Source organism: Fusarium odoratissimum, assembly GCF_000260195.1.
Source record: "Fusarium odoratissimum NRRL 54006 unplaced genomic scaffold supercont1.34, whole genome shotgun sequence".
In the NCBI taxonomy this organism is placed as follows: Eukaryota; Fungi; Ascomycota; class Sordariomycetes; order Hypocreales; family Nectriaceae; genus Fusarium; species Fusarium odoratissimum.
In genome coordinates this window covers 114,804-134,388 of record NW_022158717.1, presented here as the reverse complement: position 1 = coordinate 134,388, position 19,585 = coordinate 114,804, and the positions used below count along the sequence as shown (strand labels likewise).

General features: G+C 48.0%; 9 protein-coding genes across 9 annotated transcripts; 4 read left to right on the top strand and 5 right to left on the bottom strand.

Annotated features, from left to right (window-relative positions):
• Nucleotides 1–662: 662 nt before the first annotated feature.
• FOIG_13570 (uncharacterized protein) lies at nucleotides 663–2,414 on the top strand (the record flags this gene model as incomplete). Its single annotated transcript, XM_031214728.1, has 1 exon — nucleotides 663–2,414. The coding sequence occupies one exon, from the start codon at nucleotides 663–665 to the stop codon at nucleotides 2,412–2,414; it is 1,752 nt and encodes a 583-aa protein (XP_031055525.1).
• Nucleotides 2,378–3,484, bottom strand: FOIG_13569 (uncharacterized protein). The gene is made up of 2 exons (XM_031214727.1): nucleotides 2,942–3,484; nucleotides 2,378–2,893 (listed from the first exon to the last, which is right to left on the bottom strand). The coding sequence occupies exons 1-2, from the start codon at nucleotides 3,462–3,464 to the stop codon at nucleotides 2,469–2,471; spliced, it is 948 nt and encodes a 315-aa protein (XP_031055524.1). The 5' UTR covers nucleotides 3,465–3,484; the 3' UTR covers nucleotides 2,378–2,468.
• Nucleotides 3,485–4,597: 1,113 nt separating this feature from the next.
• FOIG_13568 (alcohol dehydrogenase) lies at nucleotides 4,598–5,772 on the top strand (the record flags this gene model as incomplete). The annotated part of the gene is made up of 2 exons (XM_031214726.1): nucleotides 4,598–4,689; nucleotides 4,749–5,772. 2 exons carry the CDS (start codon nucleotides 4,598–4,600, stop codon nucleotides 5,770–5,772), a joined length of 1,116 nt encoding a protein of 371 aa, XP_031055523.1.
• Nucleotides 5,773–6,022: 250 nt separating this feature from the next.
• FOIG_13567 (uncharacterized protein) lies at nucleotides 6,023–7,867 on the bottom strand (the record flags this gene model as incomplete). Its single annotated transcript, XM_031214725.1, has 2 exons — nucleotides 6,023–6,808; nucleotides 6,935–7,867. The coding sequence occupies 2 exons, from the start codon at nucleotides 7,865–7,867 to the stop codon at nucleotides 6,023–6,025; spliced, it is 1,719 nt and encodes a 572-aa protein (XP_031055522.1).
• Nucleotides 7,868–9,433: 1,566 nt separating this feature from the next.
• FOIG_13566 (uncharacterized protein) lies at nucleotides 9,434–11,491 on the top strand (the record flags this gene model as incomplete). Its single annotated transcript, XM_031214724.1, has 4 exons — nucleotides 9,434–9,808; nucleotides 9,865–9,935; nucleotides 9,987–10,492; nucleotides 10,563–11,491. 4 exons carry the CDS (start codon nucleotides 9,434–9,436, stop codon nucleotides 11,489–11,491), a joined length of 1,881 nt encoding a protein of 626 aa, XP_031055521.1.
• Nucleotides 11,492–11,998: 507 nt separating this feature from the next.
• On the bottom strand, nucleotides 11,999–13,525 carry FOIG_13565 (uncharacterized protein; the record flags this gene model as incomplete). Its single annotated transcript, XM_031214723.1, has 7 exons — nucleotides 11,999–12,274; nucleotides 12,350–12,443; nucleotides 12,504–12,536; nucleotides 12,603–12,756; nucleotides 12,808–13,053; nucleotides 13,117–13,264; nucleotides 13,319–13,525. The coding sequence occupies 7 exons, from the start codon at nucleotides 13,523–13,525 to the stop codon at nucleotides 11,999–12,001; spliced, it is 1,158 nt and encodes a 385-aa protein (XP_031055520.1).
• Nucleotides 13,526–14,054: 529 nt separating this feature from the next.
• On the top strand, nucleotides 14,055–15,032 carry FOIG_13564 (uncharacterized protein; the record flags this gene model as incomplete). The annotated part of the gene is made up of 1 exon (XM_031214722.1): nucleotides 14,055–15,032. The coding sequence occupies one exon, from the start codon at nucleotides 14,055–14,057 to the stop codon at nucleotides 15,030–15,032; it is 978 nt and encodes a 325-aa protein (XP_031055519.1).
• Nucleotides 15,033–15,150: 118 nt separating this feature from the next.
• Nucleotides 15,151–16,875, bottom strand: FOIG_13563 (uncharacterized protein; the record flags this gene model as incomplete). The annotated part of the gene is made up of 5 exons (XM_031214721.1): nucleotides 16,693–16,875; nucleotides 16,525–16,624; nucleotides 16,067–16,474; nucleotides 15,921–16,008; nucleotides 15,151–15,862 (listed from the first exon to the last, which is right to left on the bottom strand). The coding sequence occupies exons 1-5, from the start codon at nucleotides 16,852–16,854 to the stop codon at nucleotides 15,151–15,153; spliced, it is 1,470 nt and encodes a 489-aa protein (XP_031055518.1). The 5' UTR covers nucleotides 16,855–16,875.
• A 790-nt stretch (nucleotides 16,876–17,665) lies between these two features.
• Nucleotides 17,666–19,096, bottom strand: FOIG_13562 (uncharacterized protein; the record flags this gene model as incomplete). Its single annotated transcript, XM_031214720.1, has 7 exons — nucleotides 17,666–17,998; nucleotides 18,058–18,091; nucleotides 18,145–18,397; nucleotides 18,506–18,658; nucleotides 18,711–18,729; nucleotides 18,782–18,908; nucleotides 18,957–19,096. The coding sequence occupies 7 exons, from the start codon at nucleotides 19,094–19,096 to the stop codon at nucleotides 17,666–17,668; spliced, it is 1,059 nt and encodes a 352-aa protein (XP_031055517.1).
• Between the last annotated feature and the right edge of the window lie 489 nt (nucleotides 19,097–19,585).

Below are 19,585 nucleotides of genomic sequence, written 5' to 3'. Positions count from 1 at the left end.
CAGCAGGTGAGGGGTTGATCGTCTTGGTCTCTTACCAATCAGTCACATGATATCAGCCAGCCGCGATGACGTTTTGAATAAAAGAAAGTAGGATGCGTCAAGAAGGGATGCCAGTAGATAAGTCCGAAAGGAGCTCTGGGGTATAATTTTGATTAATATTTATTATAGGTAAATTGCTGTATCTTGAAAATGGACTATCCTTATATATATACTCTAAAACTATGTAAAACCTCCTCTTATATTATAACCGCCACTATAGTACTTAAAGTGCAGCTAACTTTTATAAAAAAATCAGAACTAAAAGTCTTACAAATTATTGAACGCTTGACATCAAGTCATTTGCGCCCTGTAAGGCGGTGGGGCAGGAGGTTTTCCGGCCGGTGGTAGACCTGGAATTAATTCCGCCTCCGGCTCAAGGTTTTACTTGTATGATACCCTAAGTCAGAATGAAAGCGGCGGCAGAGGAGCAACGGAAACATGCCGCTTGAACTTATTCATTCCCACCGAAACATATTATACCGAAGCTGAGATCTGGCTGTCCCAAGTATAAATAGTTGGCCCCAGGGTCAGTAGACGAACTCACACATGTTTATTTACTGTAGACCCCTGTTGTTACCCGAGACATCGTTCAAAGTCATTATTATCTCTTTATCACCAGCACAATGGTTCTCAACATAGATCTTGCCGCTTATCTCTTCAGGCGCCTATACGAGGCGGGGGCCCGAGCCGTCCATGGAGTCCCTGGAGACTACAACTTGACTGCCCTTGACTATCTTGAGCCAGCAGGTCTTGCCTGGATCGGTAATTGCAACGAGCTAAACGCCGGCTATGCAGCAGACGGCTACGGCCGGATCAAGGGGATCGGCGCGCTTATCACAACTTTTGGTGTAGGTGAACTGTCTGCTATTAATGCTATTGCAGGCGCTTATGCCGAGAGGAGTCCCCTTGTCCACATTGTTGGAACACCTGCACGAGGCCTTCAGCAACGAGGAGCGAGATTGCATCACTCTCTCTGCAATGGTAGCCCAGATGACTATTCCATCTTCGCCGACATGTGCTTCAAGATCACTCAGGTTCAGGAGAACCTGATGGACGTATCGACAGCGCCAGCCCAGATCGACCGGGCTATTATTGCCTGCGTGAGACATAAGCGGCCTGTCTACATTCAGCTCCCAGCTGACATGGTCGACGCCAAAGTCCCATCGGCTCCTTTGTCAACAGCTCTCGACTTTACCCTGGAGCACAATGACGATCAGATGGAGCGGGCTGCCGCTAACGCCATTGTGGAAAAGATTCATCAATCTAAGCAGCCATTCATCCTTGTGGACGCTGGAGCTTCTCGCTACAACATAGTGACAGAGGTCAACGATCTTGTCAAGGTAACCGGCTTTCCCACGGCCACGACCCCGTTCGGGAAGGGCGCTGTCGATGAGACGCTGAGAAACTTCCACGGAGTCTACGGCACTGTCGGCGACCATGTCTTTGTTGACTGGGTCAAGAATTGTGATTTAGTCCTCTACATTGGGCCATTTGAGAACAACGTTAACACCTACTACTTCAAGACTATCCCAGAGGCTTCCAAGACAATCAGGTTTGAGGAAGACTCAGTTCAGATCAGCTGTGCCAACGGTGAGCACAACCGATGGGCTCTACATCCTGGAGGACTTCTTCGGCGAGTACTGACCCAGCTTGACGGCGGAGCGCTGCGTCAATATGTCGAATATCCCAAGCAGCTACCTAACCTCCCAGCGCTTCTCACGAGTTTACCACGAGTTCAGAAGACTGATCTTCTTCTCCAGGACACATTCTGGAAGCGAATCTCTGGGTTCTTCGAGCCTGGAGACATCATCATGACCGAGACCGGCACCCCGAGTACAGGCGGCCGCGACTTTGTCCTACCGAGGCAAACGACTCTGATCAACTCGGGCGTATGGCTTTCGATCGGTTACATGCTTGGATCCTCTCAAGGAGTTGCCCTCGCGCAGAGGGACCTGGTAGCTGAGGACAGTTCTCGTCGAGGACGGACGATTCTGTTTGAGGGCGACGGGAGTTTCCAAATGACAGCCCAGGAGCTCAGCACCATTATTCATAAGCGGCTTGACATGATCATCTTCCTTATCAACAATGATGGCTATACTATTGAAAGGTTAGTGCATGGCAAGGATGCGATCTACAACGATATCGCGCCGTGGAGGTACCTCGAAGCCCCAAGTTGCTTTGGTGCACCAAACGATGGCTCGTACGTGACAATGACGGCAAGGGCATCAACCTGGGGGGAACTTATGGAAATCATCTCCAAGGACGACTTTAAGTACGGGTCGGGACTCCGTATGGTTGAGATTATGATGGAACGGATGGATGCACCGGTTATCTTAAAGCGTCTGTTAGAGAGCTACTCTGCTTCGGCCAGCTAGAAGTTTCTAATAAGTGACTAAAGCAGATCTTGAACTATCATTTTCTTCTTTTTGTCATGCCTTCGTAAGTCTTTTCGACTGCTTGTCCATCGCTTCTAAATCATCTTTGGTGACAGGATTTCGAATATCAATAAAAACCCTTTCCACTTCGCTCAGCAAGAACGGCCCTGGATTGCAGTGTGTATGATCAAGCCCATCAACCTTTCCAATGTCGTGGACCACTAACCCTGTCATCTTACGACGTAGGCCAACGATACTGTCCATCACATCTTCCGCCTGGGGCAAGGGCCACAAACCCCCTCGCGCGAGACAAAACGTTATTGAGCCCAGAATCATGGATTCGCAGCGGTGCGGCCCCATCCACTCTGCATGTCGACACCAGCGGGGCTTCTCATCAACAACGAGTAAATCATTGACGAGTCTTCTGATAACGTCTAGAAGTGCTTGGATTGTTATGAGACGATTTTTGGATATTCGCTCTGAAACCGAATTAGTTATTGTCTTGTTGATGTGCATCAGAAGCTTACCTATAATGTCTGGCTGCATTATGAGATGGGGATCTTCGGAGCCATCCGATTCCATGAGCATTCTTCTTGCTATTCTGCAAAAGGAGTCTTTTTGGCCAAATTCCCATGCTATCCATAGACTCTTGGCCATGGACACTTTTAACGCCTTTGCGTCATCCTCCACTAAAGACATCCATCTTCCCATCCAAGGCTCCAGCATATGTGTGCCATCGTAGTAGTTTGACAACACCGTAAGGTCGTACAGATCATCTATCGATAACTTCCTGGGTACCTGATCGAATTGGCCGTGCGATATTCGTAGAAAGATGGATAATGCTGTTGGCTTGTCCTCTGGGAGTTCCACAACCCAGTCTCCACCATTTGCTGGTCTCGACTCCATGAACAACCCAAAGAGCATACGCTCAAAGACAGGCGATGCTCTAGCCAAAGCTCTTGAGCAGGCTGTCAAGGTGACAGGATCTGTTTCTCCAACGCAAAGTTTGACATCGCCACGTGGGTCGAACACGATGTTTTCTGAGGACATTGGAAGATGATATGCGGTGCTGTTAATCTAAAATGAGCGCGTTTAACACGAGGTTGCAATTTTATATAATAATTATTACAGGCCTCCCAGAAATCAATTCGAAGTGATGAAAATTTTAGCCTTGGCTAAGAATAGAACTTTGCCAAGACAATTATCAGGGGCAATTACGTTCAAGCCAATGGCCTCAGCCACAGAATGGGCCAAAAGGCGTAGGGCGACCGGTTTCAACGAAATAGCTATAAATAGACAACACGAGGGTGGCTGAGGTGATTTTGCCAATTCGGCCCCTGAATAAGTCCGAAGTTTCCGACATCTAAAAAGTAAGCTTAATGTCAAATAGCGGCATTAACTAGTTATTAATAAGTATAGTTATGGCTACATATTTATCCTATCTTATCTTATCTGCTATTGAATGGTCGCCTAGTCCCTATTTATTTTTAGTGCTTATAAAGACAATGCACTAGATAGGGCAAGTATTCCCTTACCTTGATTATTGCCGTTTAATATCTTCACTTGTATTTCTATATGTTCTTTAATACAATCCCGTAAAGACGGTCTTAAAGATGGTCTAGATTAGCACTTTCTGCATGCTTGTAACAGCGCTTTTCAGAATTAACGACCTGCGCTTAAAAGAACATCGAAGAACAAATATAGGTACGTATATAACCAGTGACAAGAATATTACTTTGGGATATAAAGAGGTGCTGAGCTACAAATATATACCTCTTTTCAGGCTTAGAAGAACAACTACAGAACCATATACTGATATAGAGAAGCAAAAAGACTCTAGGCTTAGCAAGCCATCGATATACCAAGGCATAAGGGATGCTTCTTTAGAGCTCTCCTTAACTATACAATCTGGCAATTGACTGACAGCTAAGAATTCATCATGTAGCTGTGATTGGCTCCACGGCATTCACGCACTGAAACTGGGGCCCAAAATCAGAGACCCCGGATTCCTAGACAAGCCATCGCCGGCCGGACCGTGCCCACCGAGCATCATTCGATAGTCTCGATGGGTACGGTCCGGCGAACGTCTCGCTTCGACTCTTAAAATCACTGGTAGCCAATCCGGCGCTTTGGGATCAACTTTACAGACTGCCCCCGAATAACTAGCGGCAGTACGACGCACCATGTTCAAGGCCTCCAAAGAATCAAGAGCAGCTCTGCACCGCGTGCTCCATCTCGGTCAGGCTGCAGGTAAGCCTGGGGAAGTTTACTACCCGTAAGGTCCATCCTGTTTTTTTAGAGTTATTCAATTACCAAGACTGATTTCACCGGCAGTCTCCAGCTCAGGAGGACTGAGAAGCCTGTTCCTGGAGAACATGAGGTCCTCATCCGGCTCAAAGCAGCTGCGCTGAACCATCGCGATCTCTTCGTCAGGCATCATCAATACCCCGCCATATCCCTCGATCATCCCATGTTATCGGACGGTTATGGAGTGATTACTGAAGTTGGGCGAGGTGTTTCTGATAACTCCCTACTCGGAGAAAACGTCCTCCTAACACCGATGCGAGGCTGGATATCCGATCCAACTGGCCCAGAGAACCCTGAAAAATGGTCCATTACCGGATCGACCCGTCTCTATGATGTAGGCACCGCGCAAGACTATGTTTGCGTTCACAAGGACGAGGTTGTTCCGGCCCCGAAACACCTGTCTGCCACGGAGGGCGCAGCTCTACCACTGGTAGGGCTTACAGCATGGCGGGCACTAGTTACCAAGGCTGCTGTCCAGCCAGGACAGAATGTTCTCATTACAGGTATTGGAGGCGGCGTTGCTCTCTCAGCCTTACAGTTCAGCGTGGCTATGGGTGCCAACGTCTTCGTCACATCTGGTAGTCAAGAAAAGCTCGATAGAGCTAGAGACTTGGGTGCACAAGGCGGCGCGATCTATAAGAGGGAGAAGTGGGAGGCAGATATTCGCGATCAGCTTCCGTCATCGAGGCCTTTCATTGATGCTGTTATTGACGGAGCAGGTGGTGATATCGTTATCAAAGCTGTAAAGCTTCTCAAACCTGGTGGTGTTATTGTTCAGTATGGTATGACCGTCTCGCCAAAAATGAATTGGACTATGCCAGCTGTTCTTCTGAATGCAGAATTAAAGGGAACTACGATGGGCTCTAGGCAAGAGTTTCGGGATATGGTTGCCTTCGTCGATCGCAAAGGGATCCGACCAGTGATCAGCAGAATAGTGCAAGGTCTGAGTAACCTCACGGATATTGATGGGCTTTTTGACGATATGAAAGCTGGACGACAGATGGGCAAGCTTGTTATTAAGATAGAGGAGCCAAGCAGCCCCAAGATCTAGAGTTATTATAATAGTAGATCAAGTAATATAATATTTATGTCTTAAATTACTAATCTCTGTTTATTTCATTTCTTTAACAATAAGATGTAGCCTCGCTTAATATAATACTTTTAAATTATATAAAGAAGCTATCATGTTTAGCTATTATATATATATAAGTAGCTTGTGATTGAAGGTAATTACCAGGAAATAGCTACTTTATTCTCTTATATACTCTCTGATAAAAAGCTTTAGATACCACAAGCCTTTCCTATCGCCACTCCATCGCAGCACTGTCGCAATAGCAGTTGGGCTCTGGAGCGGATGAGAAGTATGGCGATGCGTTTTCGTCGCTTAGCTGAACAACCGGCTTCAGCACTTGAAATTCACCCCAGTCACCTTTGAGGGTAGACATGCAAGGTGAGTCATCTCCGAAGTACTTCGGCATCGCTCTAGCCCATGCCTTCAGTACCACGTCCAACAGCTCGAGTACAAAGAGGTCAGGGCTAGTTTCGTCCCAACCGAACTTCTGCTTGCAGTCCTGTACCACCTCTGGTGAGTATAATCCGACCTCAGGGCTTAGATGGAGAGCAGCGGCGGCCATGAGGGAAGCAAACACGTGATAGGATCCGCCTTGGCGTGCACGATCTCTAATGGCCATCATAGTACCGATGCATCCAATCAAACCCGTAAGCATATCCGGCACAGGCAGAGCAGGAAGCACACATGTTCCGTCTTTGTGGCCCAGGCTTCTCCCGGTGACATAAGAACACCCACAGGCAGCATCAGCAATTTGTTGCCAGCCAGGTCGTTGGGCCATAGGGCCGTCTGGCCCGTAACAATTCTCTTCCACATACACGATGCCCTTGCCTCTTTTGCCAGCTATTTCTAGGAGATTGTCAAGGCTGAGCCCTTTCTGGGCAATCACTCCTGGCCTGTAGCCTTGGATGAAAACGTCTGCATCTGTGACTAACCTGAGCAGTTGCGTTACCTCATCCTTTTTTGCCAGGTCAACGTCGACAGTTCTGACGCCAGCATTCAGCGTCAGTTGAAGTGACTATTAAATTCTTCTTAGCTTCAACAAATTTTTGACAATTATGACTAGAAGAGAAGACAAAGAAATGGCAAAGCTGTATAAAATAAAAGATGCTTGAGGACAGGTAAGAGGGTAGAAATGGCTTACATTGAAGTCAGGGAGACGGCCACAGTTCACACGGATCACATCCGCTCCAAGAGCAGCCAATGTCGTTCCCATCACGGGGCCTGCAATAATACGGACAAGCTCCACGACCTTGATACCGGCCAGTGGCCTTTTGTCGGCAGATACTGGCAACGGAATGGCTGGTGTATGGACTGCATGTGTCTGCTGCTTGTAGTTGATAAGGGGGTGCTTCGACAAGTCCTTGGCCATGCGTGTCTGTTTCCATCCAGCCGGAGTATAGCAGATACTTCCACAAAGGCCTTGAACGAAGTGCATCATCTCCAGCTCATGCGCTCCAAACTTGCGAACGTGCTCGACAATGACTCGATAGGCCTCATCGTTACTGCTGCACTCTTGTGATGGGTCTATGCCAATAGTCTGCAGTACTGGATCTGCGCCTAGAGACCCATGTAACTGAAACCAAACCCCGTCATCCTTGGTCTCATAGTTTGCCGTAGCTCGCAATTTCAGTGGCGTTCCGAAGATGTCTCCTTGTAGGTCTTTAGGGAAGATGGCAGCTAATTTACCATCTCTGGCAAGCTCCTGGACAGTCTGGCCGTTTCGCTTGGTCATGCCCACGCTTCCGAGCCAAAATGCAGCATGATCGGTATTTACAGACACAGTCCGGCTGGAGCTTTGGCCGTCTCTGAGCTCCAGGAGCTCGTTAGCAACTATGCCGCTCATAGCGTGCAAAGCCCCAGCGATCACGGCCGATTTTAATGGGCCGGGGACAATTGTGTGAGAGGAACCCGTGAAAGATACGGTGTCCAGAACGGCAGGATCTTTGGTGAATCCTGGCGTCGCCTCCACCAGCACCTTGAGAAGTCGACGTGCATCATCGGGCACTGGCGGTGCCTCAGAGTCAATCCAGGACCCTTGTCCATAGATATCAGCGCCCCAAACTATCTTCGCCATTATTAATGATGTTTGCAAGATTTAAATAGGAACAAATTGTGGCAACTAATTGAAGAGTTCTGACTCTGTGGATTCACTTTTTTAGTAGAGCGACTTCTGTAACCTTATCTTATAGTATTACTTCTAACATGGCAATTTATTTCATGAACCTGCTATCCGTGATGAGCTGTTCGGCTCAAGGGCTTTTTCTTTGTGGGGAGAGTGGGTACGGTCCGTAAGTGATTCGGTTGTCAGACAATGTCCAGTATGCATTTACCGAAATTGAGATACTCCTAGGGTGGCTTTATACTTGCTGACGTGCTATTGAACGAATTAGGCATTAAAATCGCACCCTTTGCATTAGCGCTATCGCCTGAGTTGTTTGAGATGGCTGACAGCTTTGACATGATGGCAAAGATTGAAGATTTGGATTATTTCTAGGAGAGCATAGCAGAGTAGTGAGATAAAGTTTGATCAGTTCGAGATGGCACGAGGTAATTGCAGAGGATTGCAGTAGGTAGATATTATAAGATCAAAAGCTAGGACTAGGTTACTTTATTTAGCGCCCTTATACCCTATCCTCCCAAAAATTAATTTTAAAAGAATGCTATGCAGTTTTAAACCTGTAAATGATATCTTCGAAACGTGCTTCTGGAAAGACAAACAGCCATTTAAGTGTCTCATTGGGCCCGCAAAAGGCACCATGCATCGCATTCCCGGGAATCCAAAGCATGGAACCCTCCGTCACATGGTGCCTGACCCCGTCGATCTCAACTTGCCCAGACCCCGCAAGCACGTAGTAGATCTCTGCCTGAGAATGCTGGTGTAGAGCGAGTGTCCCGTTGGAGGGACAGGTCGCGATCCCCGCGCACATCGAGTCGGAGCAGGTGCTCGGCTTGGAGAGGAGTGTTTGCCAAACCACGTTGCCATATTTCGTGTCCGGGAACGAGCTGAACGCCATTTGACTGACTTGATTTCCGTCTAGGATCACCGGTGATGGTTCCTGCGTTATCGCGCCGTTGCTGTCAAATTATAAACCATGTCAGCCTTTTGTGTTTTTGTTTTTTCACAAAAGCTTATAACAGTTATCAACTATAACAAGCTGCCAAGAGAGGCACTTATTGCTCGAGAAACTTACCTAGAGTGTTCCATTCCTGCGTACTCTGTAGCTGGTTGATAGTCTTGATGGTTTGGGTTAAGGAATTAATTCTATTGATTTTTTTCGAGTATCTCGTCAAGATATGTCAACTGTAAAACATCGAGCTCTATAAAGTTGTTCAATCGTACCTTTGGGTTGTGATGGATTGTTGCAACCATTGCAGCTGATACCGAAACCCGAGATAAGCATAAACATGGTCTCGAACTCCGGCAAGTGGAGACGGTCCGGCTACACTCCACATGATTATCAAGTCTTATCTCCTTGCATCTAGACCCAAAATGGGCATTTTCTACAGGCATGCAGAGTGGCGTAGTTGGCCATGGCGGGTCCAGATTTTGACCGTGACCTGCCTGGCCTGGCCTGGCCGGAAGCAACTCATCGACTCCATCCACCCTCAAGCATCCGATCCGTGTCCTACTATCTAAGCTATGGGGAGTAACGCCGATGCTTACTTTCCAGTGCAGCGCATTGCCCAAGCATGCCTACAATGCCGGTACGCAATTGATACCCCCTCTGTGGACACTCACGCTTTGGCCTGCGAGCGACAGCTAATTCCGGAAGACGAAAAAAATGCCGTTGCACTGGCGATCGACCTGTCTGCGGACAATGCCGACGACTCAACATTGGTAAGTGATGCTTTGCATCCAATGTTAACCTTGTCGGACCTGGGTGTAACGGTACAAGACTGTGTATATCCTGTCGAAGCTTCTCGGCGGCAGGCTCCTAGGCAACAAAGGACTCGTTCGGTGAGCATTGACGACCCCGACCTTTCTCAACAAACCTCCGAGTCAAGCGACACACAGGTATGTATTAACTCCATCTCGGTTTACTCAGCAGTGTGTTAAAGCCTACATGTTAGACTTCAGAGCTCGTTAGTAGGATTGGAACACTTGAAGCAAAGATCGAGTCGATGGGATCAAGTCTGCAACGGTGAGCTTGAGTCCCAACAGTAAGGAATCATGATACTGAACAGCGTTGTAGGATTGAAAGATGCCTCGTTTCGCTATTAGATAGCAGTAACACTAACCTGGGTGGTATGGGGCTACCAGCATCTTCCGGGCGTACAGAGAGCAGCAGCAGCCCTAGGACAGGGCTCGAGACCGCAGAGCAAGGCACTACGTTCCAACCTTCACGACAAAATGACGCTGCGATCGAGGACTTTGGGACGCCGGAGGATGTGCTTATGGCAGTCATTGATTCATACTTTAGTTACTGCCAGAATCAGCCCTACTCGTTCTTTCATGAAGAATCTTTCCGGCGGTGTCTGTCGCAACACGCTATCCCTAGACATCTAGTCCTAGCCGTCATGGCGACTGCGGTCCGGTTTTGCTCGCATCCGTACTTTTCGGGGCGCGCGTTAGAGATGTCTGTCGAATATGCCAACAGATCTTGGAAACTCATTGTGTCAGACTGTTTTACCGTCGGCAAGGTGGCAGAGGTATCCACAGTCCAGACAGTCGCCTTGCTAGGCTTGTTCGACTTTACTGGTACGTTTTTTCATGCATTCTCTAGCATCCGAGATACACACATATGTCTCACACTTTGTCACGCGTATAGCCGGTCGATTACGCCATGGCTCAGCGTGGGTCAAAGTCGGCCTGGCCGTCAGGATCGCACAGGATTGTGGGCTCATGCTAGAGAACGCAGCGCATCTCTCGTATGCCGAACAGGAAGAGCGACGACGGGTGTTTTGGTCAGTCTATCTGTTGGATCGCTTGGTCTCGTGCGGCCGTGGTCGACCGCCAGCCATCGTTGACGCGTCGTGCCACCTACAGCTGCCGTGTGACGAGTCAATCTGGAGGGAGGGCCTATGGGCCAAAACACAATCGTTGGACGAGATGACAAACCGAACCCTCTCAGTATCCCAACGCCAATGCCCTTTGGCACAAGTTATTGCTATTGCGCAGATCCTCGGCCGATGTGCACAATATGTACTTCAAGACTTCAACATCAGAGGCCCACATCCACCTTGGGATCCTGGCTCGGATTTTGCCGGCATTGAATCCGATCTTCTCCATTTCGAGGCATATTTGGAGATAGAGAGACCAATCGATGAGATACTCGCACCCTATATTTTGGCTGAAGGCGTGGTAGACAGCCAGTCCTCAGGCCCGATCATCTTCTCTCGAGCATTATTTCACCTCTGCTATTGTCTACTCAACCATCCCTTCTTATTACGGCGCCGCATCAACACATGCCGGAACCTTGCTCCTATCAGTTTTATTAAGCGATCATCTGACTTGGCCTGGCTTCACGCACAGCAGATGATGGCTCTTATCCGGGAGTCGCGCAAGTTAGGCTGCTCGTTTCACTCCTCTTCCAGCGGCTATGCCGTGACAGTCGCGGGCTCCATTATCGCGTTACGGACGTATGACGAAGATTCGCCAACTTGCCAAGAGGCTCAAATACTGCTTGAAGAGGCCTTGGGCTATCTGGATATCATTGGTCAGCACTGGAGTAATGTCAGAACAATGGTGACGTGCTAGATTTCAGTCTTTTGCCTTCTTTGTGCACTAATTATTGTGAATAGGCCTCGACACTTCGTCAGATAGTCTACGATGGGTTTCCAGGGCGCCACCTGAATAGTCTCACCCAAGGCTTGAACTTCGCGCCTTCAAAGGAAGAAGCTATGTGGGCCCTAGTTGACTATAATACAATGTCAAACCAACTTAGCCAAGATGCTCAAACGAGTGGGCAGGAATCAGATGGTCTAATGCCAAATTCTTGGATCGACTTGTTTGGTCCCATCGATTATGCTTTGCTATCTAGTTTTAACGCGGCAACTCAAGAGTAATAGTTAATGGGAATTGAGGACCATCGTCAGAGATAGCAAGCTGTATTAAAATTTCATAGTGGATTCGTATACATGCTTTGAAGCTGTCAGGGATCCCCATGCTAGATCTCTATTTTGAAATGAGGCACAAAGTTACCGGTTTCCGACTTGGCTAATAACCAAGTTATGGATGCCTAATCGGAATTCCATGAGAAGTGGGTTACAGCTTGGAGCTTTGCGCAGTGGGGCCCAGGGAATCAAGAGCCTCGTATATGACACTGAAGTCGCGGTCTCCGAACTCCTTGGACTTGGCCAACGGTCTATACATCTCCTCAACGCATCTTCCCACCGCGAGAGGGACATTGGCCTCTTCAGCAGCCGATACAGCGAGAGCAAGATCCTTGTGAGCCAACTTGGTAATGAAGCCGCCCTCGTAGTTTCGATGAGCTGGAGGGCTAGAGTCTCCGGCCTTGACCTCAGGAACTGGGTGATTGATCTAGACAAGAACATCAGCGTATACTCTGACTGGAAGATGCCGATCTGCTATATGCGAGGTCGTTTGATGACCTACTTCACTAGACCAGCAACGCCCCGTGGAGTTGTTAATAATATCGGCAAGTACTTGCGGATCAACGCCGAGTCTTTTTCCCAGCAGCATCGCCTCACTTAATTTCATTAGGCTCTGCTTTCGAGTATCTGGGGGTTCTGACTGTTTCCTAACTCACCTCAAGCCAAGCATGGTGATACCAAGTAGGAGACTATAGTTCAGGCGAGTGTCTGTGGTCAGTCATCGTATCGAAAGCAGCCGATTGAGGGCGATGCACTTATTAGAGATCTTGGCGGCAAGTCCAGCCCCGAGGTCACCACAATATGTGACCTTGCGAGCCATGGCTTGAAGGACGGGGACCGAGCGATAGTAAGAGGTCTTGGATCCGCCAACCATGATCGCCAATGTGCCTTTTTCTGCACCAATGACACCTGTATCATGGTGGATTAGTTGTCATGGCAGAAATGGGTCGCTCGACTTACCTCCTGAAACTGGGGCGTCCACCAGATCTGCGCCGACTTGTCGCAGCTGCAAGGCAACCGCGTTGCTAACACTTTGCTCAATGGTAGACTGATCAATGCAAAGAGTATCTGCGCATTGATCTTGACTCATGGCATTGAGAGCGCTCAGGACACTTTTACCTTGGCCAACGTACACTTCCTGGACATGCTTTCCGGTGGGAACCATGGTGATAATGGTAGAAGCCTTCTGTGCTACATCATAAGGTGCTATAAGGTATTAGCGGCGCCACTAACATACATGAGGAGTCTTCTCCTATGATACATGTTTACATGAGCAACTAATGAGAGGCACACCGGGGTGCTCAGAGTCTTGGCGTTTGATGATACTGTCTACCGCGGCCTGGTTCACATCACACAATGCGAAGCCGACCTCCTTTCCGCTAGCGGGGCTCCTGTATCTTGAAATAAGATTGTTAAGCTAGTCAGGTTAGATCCCCCTTTACAAAATTGAATTGAATGTGCAGGAGCTGACCATATGACTGCCCATGGCGCCGAGGCCGATAAACCCGATTGTATTAGACCTCTCAATAGATGAAACGATGGCGGATGTTGCAAAAGAGTTCTGGGTCCCTGATCGAAAACGATAATGGGGTAAGCCCCAAGCACTAGCACGTCCTCGCCGAGCACGAGAAAAGTTCGCGCCAAGGCTGATTTGTCGGAGAGTGTTATGGGCATGCATAGTGACTAGCTAAAACTGGCACGTAGGAATAGCAACCAGGGATGGAGTAAATGAGTATTTTGCAGATAGTCTAGAAAGTTTGTCCATGGAAAGGGACGAGTTTAAGACGGCCTCCAAATATATGCAGGGCCACCAATCTTGAGCTGACTTGTGTATGAGTACGGTTCCGTTGCCGGTATGCTTGAGTGGAGCCGGTCCGGCCTCCGGCTTTAATTCATCAAGCCCTCACAGTAAACTGGAAGGTTATTTTACTAAGGCTTAGGAGATTTATTTGTATTTTAATTATATTCAATTATATTTAATTAATGATTATACGTTATAAATTAATATAATTTTGAATCCTAAATATAAAATAACAGACTTCATTATAGAACTACCCTACATATCTCAGAATCGGTTGGCACTAACCATGTTTGTACGGCATGGTGCAACTTCGGGTCTATGACGTAGTGCTCCAACATCCACTTCCTACTGCATTTGACATCTCTCAGGCGTAGAACACCACCATAAACGCGCCTCGGATATCAAAATGGCTGACTTTGCGGCAAGACGACAAGAGAATATTAAGCAGAATGAGATGTTTCTCAGTGAGCTTAAGAATCCCATACCCAAGGTCGATCCTCAATCCAAGCCTGCCAGCAAAAGCGTTAAACGTAGGGCCACTTCACCACGCGTGCCTACAAGACAGTCCAGGCGCATAGCGGAAGCCAGCACGAAACCGAGTTACAATGAGGATCGAGATGATGTATCTGTATCACAGACATCCTTCAGAACCAGAAAAAAGAGTCGGGCAGTCTACAACAACGCTGTGCAATCAATAAGTTCAGACCCTGAATCAAGCCCTCAAAACTCCAAGGACGTCAAATCCATTGTAGACGGGTGGATAAGATGGAAGCCAGAAGCTGACGAGCCGACGCGCGATGCTTCTGGAGCATTTCATTTCGATTCCCATCCTGATTTCCGGCCCAACAAATCCCCAGAAGAGATCATCCGCGAGGGAAGCTTTGGCGGCTCTTACTGGCGACCTTTATTCTCAAAGCATCTGGGAATCACTATACAAGATGATTGGAGAGAGTTACCATCCTCATGGACTGCGGGATTGAACGTGGATGAATATCTCATCAGCGGCACATACAACCCCGAGATAAACAAATACGGCGTCGCATGCGGGCAAAGCATTGAAGAATGGGAAGCAGCTGGCTGGATCGCCCACGAGTACGACGTTCGGGGCTGGTTTCAATGGTATTGTCGTTTCTGGATGGGCCGGCGATGTCCTGATGACGAGCGCCAGATCAGTCGTTGGAAGAAGTGCGTTGGCGAGACGGGTCGTTGGCGACGGATATTGCTCAAGAAATACGTGACTTTGGGGATACGGACGGTATTCGCGGACGATGGCAGAGAAGAAGATGATGTTGATGTGAGCCCTGTAGTGCACCAGACGTGCCACCACTGGGCATATGAAGTTCGACAAGACGCTTTGGAGAGATTCTGGGCTAACGGGAAATGACATGCTTGATCACAGAGAGGCTTGAGAGTTCATAAGCATTGATTGCTTGTGGTATAAAAACACCTGGGTGCAGAATTCAATTAAAATACGTGACATAAATCGTGAGTCATTAAGTTTCTCATCTATTCGTGGCATTCCAATCCATTTTCCGTAGAATCTTGCATAAAAGGCCGTACGACGATTGAGCTCCCCGTGATATTGCCTGCAGTTCCTTCAGTGTCGCAACTGCCTCATTAACCGCAACGACTACTTTGATCCGTTGAGGGAAGTTCTTCACTTGATCCCTTTGCAGGGACATGGACAAGAAAGCGGCTGTGTCAAAGAGACACAAAACAACAAGATGAAACTGCCCATCACCTTGCGAGACTCGAGATGCCCATTGAGTTGCGATTTGCAACGTCTTCAGAGAACACTCCACCGCTTCTGCTCGTAGCTGTTGTATCTCGGGTACAGACAAATCTGTTGATGGATGCAGTAAGTAGGATTTATATGGCTGGAGAATCATAAAGTACGCCATTGTCTGGACATAGTAGCGATGCGTCACGACCCATGGCCATTCAATATCTTTCGAAGTGTCTGGGTCGCTTAGAGCAAATACAGCTGGAAAGGAGGATACGTGATGTTCCACCATCTTCTTGTAGTCCCGGACCTTGGATGGCGAGTTGATGTTCTGTGGTGTCTGCCAGCGCTTGGCGAGAGAAGATATGAGTTGGTATTGAAGCTTGGTATGGAGTGTTGGTGTTGGCGCTGAACCTTTCAGGTCGGGTAGTTCAGGTTCTGAATCGATGTCGTTCATGATGAATGGCCGACCTAGTATTGACGATAATTGCCTGTGCGATATTAGCCATTGGACACGACTCGTCATCTTGCTCTCCGGTCTCCACGTACCAGTTCCAGCAGTACAATACACGCCAGGCTCGCCGACCAATCTGCACCTCAATATCCTGTGTCGCCTTGTGTCGCGACTTGTGTAATCCTGCATAGATAAGATGTTCAGTAAGAGCATGGTTGTTTTATTCCTGTCATTGACTTACCCAGCTCATATGCCTCTTGCACAGCAAGCCCGATTGTGTGCCAGGCCTCAGTGAATTTTGCTTCGCCTTTGAACCAACAGATAGAAAGGACCTTCCACTGAAGATTAATCAGATGGTAGGACCCAGCTGGTATTGCCTCAGCAAGCCTTGTTCCAGCATCGTGGTAAGCCTTGGAAACATCCTTTGGAGGTTGGGCCAGATGGATGCCCAGTGTTGTTTGCGAATCAAGGTCAAGATGCTGAGTGACGCAAGCGCACATCATGAAGATGAGGGTAGTAAGTTGAAGATCCTGGAGACATCGTTGTTGCGTTCTGCACGACCAATTGACGTATTGCCGTATGAAGGCTGGTGGGTGAATGAAATTGTAATGGTGATTGACGTTGCTGAAGAACGCTTCAATTAGAGCGTCTTGGAGAAATTATTAGACGTGAAGCAAGGTCAGATTACGAGATGCTCACCCAATTGAGGCTTGGCAGGGAGCAAGCGGAGTGCATTTCGTAATTGCGAGTCAGCGCTAGCATCTAGAATTGCTAGGTCATGATGGTCCTTGTTATTATGCTGCAAGCGAGGTTAGATACAGCCAGAACTATCGCTACGACTTTATTTATCAGGCGCGGGGAACTGACTAGTGAGTAGGAAAATCCATCGTCGAGACAACCCTCATCTGTATGTAATAAATGGCTGAGACCTGTGTTTTCCGAAGAGGGATCGTAATTGCTATCTTGGTCCTCTGCTTGGACCCGTGACCGTTTGAGGGTAGGTGTTTTGGTCAGCGGTTTGGTAGACATTTTTAAACAAATACCCCAAAGTAAAAGGTCAGCGAAAGTGTAAACTTGGACTTCAGTATCGGTTTATGATATAGACAACAGATTCATTTTCGGAGTACTGTACTGTAAAAAGTCGGTGGTGGCCGAAATACATCGGCCGAAAGCTTTCGGCATGACGCCCGAAGACAGAGTGCATAAGTTGAAGTAATACGGGCCTCACCAACAGCATGACACACAGAACGGAATCCCACTCTTTTTTCCCATGTCCCCCCTCGCAGAATGGGGATCTCACTGGCTAGTTGCTGACAGGGACGCAGTAGCCGGCGGAAATAAGAAATGTATTGGCCCGATAGAAGGCATCGATCCACTGACATGCATCCCATGTCGCAGGCTAGAGGACAATTGGGAAGTGATCAGCCTGTCAGCTCTCCCTGGACAGCGGGATTTTTAGTGACACACAAGCATTTTACAGTTGGACAGACAGACTTTTTTCACCACTGAGAGCCTGTCTTGGCTTCCCGCCGTCCGCCTTTTCCCCCAAACAGACCGGGCGCACTGATAAATCTTGATCACGAAGCTGATCATTTGTCTCAGCTTTGATGTTTTTATTCAGTCTAAACTCAATATTTACAGCCGGTTTAACGCCGAAGGAGCTGTTCCAAGTTGTCGGGTCCGTGACTCCCCTCAGCCCTTCAAAATAGTAAAATAAAAAATAAACATAAAACAGATAATGAATGATCCAAAGAATCGTCTGAATAATGACCCAATGATCAATCTTGACCAACCAGATCGAAGCTGTCGCGCCTGTAAGTAGGGCGGATTAACCATCACATCAATCATTCGTGTCCGTCGGATCTCGGGAGCTTGTTTCCCAAAATATCTCCCCGATCGGAAGCTGTCGCATGTGAGCATTTGATCTGGTTTCACTTTCGGCAGCAATCTCGTACCTCCACGTGATGTTGGCTTGCACGACATTTTGAATGCCTTGGATATAGCGAGCGACATTCGCGTCGATCTCGGGTCCCCAACTTGGCAGTTGCTCAATTGCCTTCTGCCAATATTGGTATCTTTCCTCAAGAAGGTTCCCGACAGTATCGAATGCCTCTTGTGGAGATTGGCCAGTCATTCGACAAGCTGCAACCATGCTGAAAGGGCAGTCGTCATTCTGCGTCATGTTAACTTCCATGATTTGAAATATTATATGCAATGAATGGGCCGATTTACCTCTTCCTTCCGGTAGGATAAGATGTCATTGGACCTTACATGCCGGTTAGTTATTTAAAACAAAAATGAAGAATGGGTAGCTCTTACAGCAAGACAAAGTCCGCACCCAGAAGCTCTAACCTCTGGATAATGGGGTTTTCGAATACTTCATCTGGCAACTTGATATCATGGGCATACTCGATCAGATGATACAAAGGCGTCACTCCCGATGAAAGCCGCCTTGTATCAAGCATCTCCTGGATACTAGGAATGCTATTTGTAGAAAACTGTTTCACATGATGGACTACTCCGTCTGTGTACTGCTTCATTGCAAGAGCAAATCTTCTCCGGGCACCTGAAGCTATCAGTAAGGTCCACGTCAAGATCAGCTTAAGGAAACTTGCCAGCAGTCGAACCCTATCATGATCATATGTCAGACTACCGTCATCGCCATGTCATAGAGCTGGACTTACCTGTGACACCCTTCGAAAAATGTCGTCATGAGCCTGGACTACAGCGCTCTTTGTCCTAGTATAAGTCTTTTCCAACATATCTGCCATGAGACTATCAATAACGACTTGCGACCGTTTCGGATCGGATTTCAATGATCCTTCATCAAACACTGTCATTGTTAGCTCCCGCAATTAACAACAAACGTGAATGGTAGCACATACTATCATCGAAAGGAAAGACCTGGAACAAATGTCAGAGAGCAGCAATACAAACAGAGACATGGTTCACTTACCCAGTTCCCCCAATCGCACATCGTCTTGAGCTTGTCGAATGGAGCATCAGGAGCCGCGATAGAAATGAATACGGCAAAGTCGCAGAACTCAACCCTCTTTTTCATTCGAGGTGAAAAGGAACACTTCCTAATAGTGCATCAGCATGGCATGTACCAAGGTGGCGGGCGGGCATACTCTGCAAGCCACCTCTCGGAGATGGGCTTGACTGTTTCATAGTTGGGATTCATAGGCGGAGTCTCGACCACGAAGCCTTTGAACATGTCGGGAAGAATGACACTTCTTCTCGACTCCATCTTGGTAGTGAACACCTGCATCGCGGGTGCTGCAGGTACAGATTGTGGGGGGGGGAATGATGGGGAAGGGAACAACAACGTTCTTTGACATGCAGAAATCAGCTCGAGGCTTGCTGGGCGTCACGAGTACTCAAATATCCCAAAGAGAACAAAGAACGCCAGGGTTCTGACACCCAGCCTCGGAGGTGTTCCAATCAGCCAGCTTCCCTTCATCCCGCGCCATTTTCTTTCAGCTTGAGGCTAAACACATACTAAGCCATGATGGAATCACAATTCCCAGACATTGGAGCCAGCCAGGGTGAGCATATCATACCAGGTGATGGGCGGACAGGGGTCCTATTTACGAATTATTGGCAGACGAGCCACACACTCCGTGGGTATGGTTCAGATCTAAATCATGGAGTGAGAGATTAAGAGTAAGCATCCACCAAAAGACCACCCCCTTGTCATGTTGATCGTGTGGTTCAACGAATGGTCCATGGAGAAAGCCGGAGGACCCCAAACAACCTC